General features: G+C 34.6%; 1 protein-coding gene across 2 annotated transcripts; it reads left to right on the top strand.

The window, feature by feature from the left end:
* Nucleotides 1–221: 221 nt before the first annotated feature.
* On the top strand, nt 222–6,860 carry CkIIbeta (casein kinase II subunit beta). 2 transcript variants are annotated; one of them, XM_022066873.2, is made up of 6 exons: nt 222–367; nt 1,655–1,730; nt 2,852–2,954; nt 4,052–4,243; nt 5,386–5,575; nt 5,863–6,860. In XM_022066873.2, exons 2-6 carry the CDS (start codon nt 1,659–1,661, stop codon nt 5,969–5,971), a joined length of 666 nt encoding a protein of 221 aa, XP_021922565.1. In that variant the 5' UTR covers nt 222–367; nt 1,655–1,658; the 3' UTR covers nt 5,972–6,860. The 2 variants fall into 2 exon arrangements, with proteins under 2 accessions (XP_021922565.1, XP_021922564.1); XM_022066872.2 differs by lacking the exon at nt 222–367 and adding an exon at nt 386–407.
* Nucleotides 6,861–7,707: the final 847 nt, after the last annotated feature.

Genomic DNA, 7,707 nt, shown 5'->3' with positions numbered 1-7,707 from the left:
GCCGCCTTCCATCTGTGAACTCTGCGATACCGCAAATTCTAACACAGTAAAAGCCGACATCACGGATTTGAAGCCACAGATTAATACTATTCATTAACTCTGCAAACTCGGTAACCAAAAGAAAGAATTAAACATTTCTTGTTTTATAGTATAACTAATGAACGACATTTTGTTTGTATACACCAATGAAAGGTTCTTACAATATTTAACATTAGCAGAGGGTCATAGTCTTAAACAAAACATTCCAGATACTAGATTCTTTGTTATCTGTGGCACGTGTAGTTTGAGTTCGCATATTTTATTACTAGAAGGCGCTGTAATCAGTTCTTTTTAGAAGAACGTTAAGCGTGGCTAATCCTAGGAAGAGGTGAGAATTTTGCTTTCTTACACAAAATGTGAACTCCTATGTAAGTGTGTAGTATGTACACGAAAAGAAAAACAATTTTTCTGCGTGTGTAGCTGTATTTTAATCGTTTGTCCGGTAATATAATATTTAGTGTATTCCTTTTCTAAAAAGATCCGTCTTTATGTCGGTCCATTCCGAAGGCAGACAACAATAATTCTGTATGTACCGGATTGCTGTTTGGAGTTCTTGTAACGGATATTATGTTTCTACCGAAGTTCATTAATTATGTAGCCTGGGTTTTTACTTGAAGGAAAAATTAATATATTTGAATTATTAAGTTGTTTTACTTAACCTTTCGCCTCATCAGATACCTGCTTGTTAGATATATGGGATGTGTTTATTTAGATACTTTTAAGTTAGTTTACTTTGCTTGTTTCCATTCCATTGTGTCATATGGAGTTTTATTCTGAGAAAGTTCAACAGACAGTAAGAGAGTATCCATCATCAAAAAGAAAGTCATAAGAATAATGGCAGTTGTTAATTGAAGAGTACCTCACAGAGAACTATTTAAAAAATTGTGTATAAAGTTGTGTTGTTGAATTCTTTTTAAAAGTGTTCAATTTGAAAATTACGGAAATGAGAGGAGGATAACGAGCCTTTGGGTTTCATAAAAGGAGGAATTTGACTAGTGAGCTACTGTCAGCTGTGTAAGAAGAAATGTTTTCCATGTTAAGTTGCTTAAGCAGTAATTACATATGAAAATGGCTGTCTTCTGGGTTGTTGCGCCATGTAGTCTGGTAGATGTTTACCAACATTTCAGAGGTCCTTGCTACCTCCATCATCAGGGCGATGAGTAAGCCATGCAAGTGGAAAATGCTGGAGTTACAGGAACTGGACAGTTAAGGAATAAGGGCCTCTGAAACGTCGGTTAACTTCTACCAGACTACATGGCACACCAACCCAGAAGACAGCCATTTTCAGGCTCATCGCCATTAAAACCTCAAATCCTGCATAGTGATTAAATATGTTCGATGTTGATTATTTCTCATTACAATGTACTTTATGTCTATAATACTGTACCTTATATGAGTTATCTTGAAAGGTGAATGTAGTAAATTAATATTTATTTAAATTCAGTTATAGAAATTGTTGGTTAGGTTAATTTTAGTTATTATTGAAATGTTTACTGGCAGATAGTTTTAGTTGTATTAAAAAACAGTACCAAAATAAGATACAACAAAATAAAGATCATACTCAGTTATTATGGATTATTACATTTACATAAAGGAAGGCATATTTTAATTTTAGGAAAATGAGCAGTTCTGAGGAGGTGTCGTGGATTTCCTGGTTCTGCGGCCTTCGAGGAAATGAATTTTTCTGTGAAGTAAGTCATTATTTTGACACTATTGAATTAATATAATATTCAGTTTATGTCGAATCTCTGAAGTACACTGAATGTTCAAAACACTGTCGTGTTTGGTGTGAGTAAGTTTCAGTGGTTTGTATATGAATTCAATGGCAAGTTATAATGTTTTGATTTAGGTCTATATCTGTAAATAGTCTTCAGGTTCAATAATATACAGGTAGCCCTTGATTTGCGCCGATTCAGAATAGCACCGATTTTGAACAGAAAGTCAAAAAGTGAAAAAAAAATATTTTACTATTATTTATAACGTTTTACAATGTATCTCGTACTGATTCTTATACTAAATCGTAATTCGTACATCGCTGATTTTGAATAAAAATTATAAATACAGTCATCTCTGCAATTACGAATGTTTCGTTAACGGAAATTTGCTCCAATGAGATGGATGAATCGATAAAAGCTGTTTGTGAAATGCAAACTTTTGCATATGTGAGTTTGTTCTTATTCAGTTTCATTCCTGGCGCTTTAAACTTTCAAAGGACTAATTTAATCTCTGTAGAGGTACCGGGGTTATTTTTACTACGCAATTATCTATAGGTCAGAGTCTTACTTGAATGCAACTATCACATAACAGCAGAGATGACTGTACACATCAATCACATGAAAGAATCGCAGTCAATTGCGGGGACCAACGAATTGTAAGTGTATAAAATATATTTTTTAAATTCCCTTTATTTTATTAAAATTATTTCAGAGCTTTAAATATAATGCCATTATATTACTTGTCAATGTTTGGGTGCTGGGAACGCATGTCATTGACTTACCATTGATTTACATTATAAAAGAGTTTCAATTTTGTTTACGCCTGTTCGTCCAGGAACACATCCCGGCGTAAATTGAGAGCTACCTGTATGTGTATATATATTTATTAATGTTAGATATATGTGAATTCTGCTGTAGTAGCAAGTGAATTATCTTTTGTCTTGATAACTGCTTTCAGTTGTGTGAGAAGTACAATAATACATATAATTTTTTTCCTTCAGATATTCTGTTTATTTTTACTATTGTTTCTCAGCCTGAGTTGGTTCAATGTTCTAACACAGATTAATTTGTGTTCAAGTTGAGTTTTGTGTCACTAGGTTGATGAGGACTACATTCAGGATAAATTTAACTTGACAGGCTTAAATGAACAAGTGCCACATTATCGACAAGCTCTTGACATGATTCTAGACCTTGAACCAGGTGAGTGTCATTTAAACCTTTTTTAGCCTACTTTCCTCTCTTAAGGAAAACATCACCATTTCACATGGAGTTCACTTATTTTATCACAGGTGTGATTTGGAATGTGTGTGGTTACAAATCCCCATGTGATAGTTTTAAATTACTTTTTGGTAATAATTATTTATTTATTTGTGTTTGTACTTGGAATTTGGGATATTTTACTTTTATTAAAGAGATTTTAGATTACTGTCTGTTTGTCACATAAAACTTGTCCCTCTGCTAGATGTTCATCACCCATAAATACCATTTGCAAAGATATGGATATGTTTAGCATACATTTGGTTACACTTAATTATTAATTACAATAATTAAGGTTTTGTGGATTAGTTTTATTTTATAAGACTGTACTGGAGTGTCATGTCGTTCTAGTTTGTAGGTTTACATGGCTGGCAATCAGTATATAACTTCAGCTTTTGAATAGGAGCCACGTCATATTTGGTGTTAACCACTGTTTCAGCAAATATTGCAGTTGCCACTGCCTTCTGTAATGACCCCACCTCGTCAACCTTGAAAATGACAGCTGTAGTGTTTGCTGAAACATTAGTTAACACCAAATATCTTATGCGACTCCCACACAAAAACCAAAGTTATATAAGTCTTGTGTCTTACATGAGGCATGAAAATCTACTTGTGTGTTGTGGAAAGATGGCAATAATAAACAAAGTTTTATTTTGTTTTGCATAGTTATGTAATTTATTGTTATTTTGGTAGTATTAATTTTTATATGTGCCATATATATAATTGGACATTTGCAGCACATTAAAATAAATAATTTGAATTGAATTATTATATTTTTCTTTATGGGTAGAACTTATTATTTAAGAACAAATTCACCTCTGTGAACTCTCGGTTTTGATTTATGTTTGGGTGGATAAAATGGTACATTTACATAGCAATTCAGACCCAATTCTTTGGATATGTATTACATTTTTTTCAAATTTGAAAATTTAAAGAATGATATTTGTGGTTTGGCATTTTATATAGCATTGTTGGAAACCTCGACATATATTGAAATGTGTTTATCATGGAAATTGCATTGCGTTGTGCATCTTTTATAGATGATGAATTGGATGACAACCCAAACCAATCGGATCTAATTGAACAAGCAGCAGAAATGTTGTATGGTTTAATTCATGCACGTTACATCCTGACAAATCGTGGTATAGGTCAGATGATAGAAAAGTATCAGTCTGGAGATTTTGGCCATTGTCCAAGAGTATACTGTGAAAGTCAACCTATGCTACCAATAGGTGAGTGTCAGAGAGGATGCATACATATATACACTGTATGACTTGTTTATGAAGTTTCACTGGAAAGTGTACTTAGACATGCCCAAACAGTTGTGTTCAAATTACCAGTCATAATCTAGAAGGCTGGTTTGACAAGTATAAATTATGAGTTCCATAATTAAACATCAGATTCCTCTTTCAGTACTTATTCACCATTGACTGTGTTTCTTTTTGTTTATATTCTGAGGTACATATTCTGGTTGTGTTGTACTTGGATGGGTTGATCTTGCCATTGCTGTTGCTTTCTTCTAAGTTGTTAGTACTGCATTAATAAGATACAATCGCTAGGTTTTTGTTAATGTTGCTGTCATATATCTGCACTTTTCTATTTTTGGAGGCATGGGTTTTCAATTGAGGTGCATATTCTGGTAACATTAAGTATCCCACAGTGATCATATGTCGTTTGTGATAATTGTTAAGAACTAATTTAAGGCATTGTGTAAGGTATATGTGTGAATATTGAAACTGTTTATGTGCTTAGCATTATTTGCTTTAAGTGATCTATTTTTCAAGCATTTACAATAAAGAAAGGCATAGCAAATGAAGTTATGCAATCGGGGAGGATTTCTTGGAAGGTTGAAAGATTCTGGGTATGCAGATTCCATCATTCTTGTGAAGTGCATATGATGCCACATTGATGGTTATCAGGTATATCAAACATACTGATAATTACATGGCTTCTGGGACTATTTTTTGCTTATGGAGGGAAAGCTTTATATGGACCTGAGAATAAAGTTTGTGGCAGAAATTTGTTCATGTGAATTCTATCTGGGCAAGTAGTATAATAATTTTCTGCCATGTTCTCGACTGTGAAGTGGTGGTTCTCATACCTTGAACTTTTAAAGCCAGATCTGGTCTAATTGCTGTTTAAGCATTCAGTCCGTACTTCAGAGAGAACACGTTACCATTTCAAAAATCACTTAGTTAATGCTCTTTATGGAAGTAATAGGTTTACTCTGAGAATCATATGAAAAACATCTGTAGGCAAAGTGCAGAATTACTTATTATTAGAGTAGGTGGTACATATTGTTCCTATTGAGCTTTTAAGGTTTAAAGGACATCTTGTAGTTGGATAAATACAGTAATCACAGCATGTTCTACAGGGTTATCTGATGTTCCGGGAGAAGCAATGGTAAAATCCTATTGTCCAAAGTGTATGGATGTGTATACACCGAAGTCATCACGTCATCACCATACAGACGGGGCATATTTTGGAACTGGATTTCCTCAAATGCTTTTCATGGTTCATCCAGAGTACCGGCCAAAACGACCTTCTAATCAGTTTGTTCCAAGGTTAGCACAAACCTTTTTATTAACTCAGTTGCATGGATTTTAACTTATGTGATTTTGACACTGAATTACTAATGTCTGTCCCATAGGCAAGTTGCAGGTTTATTGTAAGTGCAGATGAAGATCTGATGTCCTTTTATGTTTTTCTGTTGGCCCTATCTCTGGTAAGTATTCCAACTACCTGTTCTCCCATCAGTTTTTAAATTCTCATGTTACAATAAATCCTTTGTCTTCATAAGAATGGTATGTGTAGATATGTAATTAAAATATTAATATTTTTCCCTTTGTAGATTGTATGGGTTCAAGATTCACCCCTTGGCTTACCAGATTCAGCAGCAGGCATCATCAAATTTCAAGGCACCACTTCGAGCTCTGAGTTACAACAATGGAAAGCGCTGAGAGAACAAAACCAAGAGCATTATGTATGTCAGTAATTGCAGATCAACCGCCACATTGTTCCAAGACTTGTGATGTGCTGTAATCTATTTGAAGTAGATATTTGCAAGTGATAGATCACAGGAACACATATGTTTATTTTCTGATTTGTGGGGAAAAGTAGTGAAATATATGTCTTCATTACTTAAACATATACCAATAAATCAAAATTAATAAGTGTAAGCCATACTTGTTAGAAGTTTGCTATCAAGTATATGTCTTTTCATTATTAACAAGTCAGCATTACTTTTTCTTTTCCAAAGACAATTTATAACTGGTGGGCTGTCAATCCAAGAGTTTCTAAATATATTTAAGACAGTGACTTTGTTTAGTTTTGTCTACATGTGCTTAGCGTAAGCTGAGGTATTATCCAGCATTGTTCTGTAACGAAATAGTTTTCTAGTTGTGAAGGACCTAAATGTGTGTCACTACACATTCAGGATGAATGAAGTATGTTTATATTTGAAGTATTTTATTTCTTCTAATGTTCATGTGAAGTTCGCATAAAAAAGAATCCCAGTAAAAGGACATAGTATAGGCATAATATGTACATGGAATCTTCACCAACTTTGAAGTCAGGCTAGGGCACTAATAATGAAGGATGAGCAAGTGTTTTTTTATTATGCATTATACATTAAAATTTCTTGGTTTTTAAAGGCTGCGTTTTGGTCTAAATGCAGTCTTCTGAGATTTTCGTCTAAACAGCAGTATGTTAATGATGTTTATGGTTACCTGTTGCCAAGGTGGCCATTAGGCATTCATGTAATACACCTTATTTTGCTTTGCACTGTGAGAGTTCTTTAGTCATGTGTCTTCATATTTTATGTAAATATATTATTTATATGCAATGTAACCTAATGTCAGTAGAATGAGCACAGCCCATAATGATAATTTCATTATAGCAAGCAAATCATTGGCACAGTTAATTTCTGGTGCATATATGGAAAACATTACATAAAACAAGGGCTTTTTCCTCAACACCATCACAACAAGCAGTACCTAAAGTAACAGTAACTTTTTTCATAACCTTTCCAACTGACTGTGTAGTTTTACTTCCAAAACTATTTATAGCTGAGTCTGTAAATGTTCTATTAATCCAACCTCTGTGCAATTCAGTAGTGTAGGAGAAGGAAGTCTATTCCAGGGTCAGTGGATCATTGTGTAACCGCCCTTCCGCACACGACACGTTATTCGATTGTTGTAGCCACGGGATGATATTCAGTGGCGTGCCCAGCGCTGGTGTGGATACAACTTTATATGTTAGGTATATGGGAGGAATACAAAGGTAATTTAGGTAAACTGGTGTAGGGTTGGTCGGTGAGCAAGGATCTCAAACTCTCAGGGAATATACAGGGGAGGCAGCGTTTGAAGTAGCTCTCGCAGGAGGGTGGCGAAACCTCCTTGATGGTACGAATTGAGATGACAGGAATGCTGGTATAGAATTGTTCACTTTACTTATGTTATTAAGACCCACTGATGTAAAATCATTTACAATGATGTTGCAGCAGTGCTGTGATTTGGCTGTTTGTACTTAAAATCGATGAACAAGTAAAATGCGCCCGCTTGGCTTGAAGATGTTGACTCGAGAGCTCCACAACAACAGAAGCACGGCTGGAAGAACCCCTGCATCCTGTAGCTGTTATCAGATTTTGACTTGAATACCGCAATCTGATTCTTCCCCCATGACGTCGGAAACGTGC

Source organism: Zootermopsis nevadensis, unplaced genomic scaffold (genome assembly GCF_977971745.1).
Source record: "Zootermopsis nevadensis isolate Lab colony 2312 unplaced genomic scaffold, Znev_1.0 Znev_ptg000061l, whole genome shotgun sequence".
Taxonomy (NCBI): domain Eukaryota; kingdom Metazoa; phylum Arthropoda; class Insecta; order Blattodea; family Termopsidae; genus Zootermopsis; species Zootermopsis nevadensis.
The sequence above is the reverse complement of the archived record's forward strand: the minus strand, read 5'-3'. Positions and strand labels throughout refer to the sequence as shown.

What these genes read in the sequence shown, in the direction of transcription:
- CkIIbeta (XM_022066872.2), top strand. An exon ending in GAAATGAATTTTTCTGTGAA is followed by an intron (nt 1,731 to 2,851) that starts GTAAGTCATTAT and finishes TTGTGTCACTAG; the next exon opens with GTTGATGAGGACTACATTCA. An exon ending in TCAACCTATGCTACCAATAG is followed by an intron (nt 4,244 to 5,385) that starts GTGAGTGTCAGA and finishes CATGTTCTACAG; the next exon opens with GGTTATCTGATGTTCCGGGA.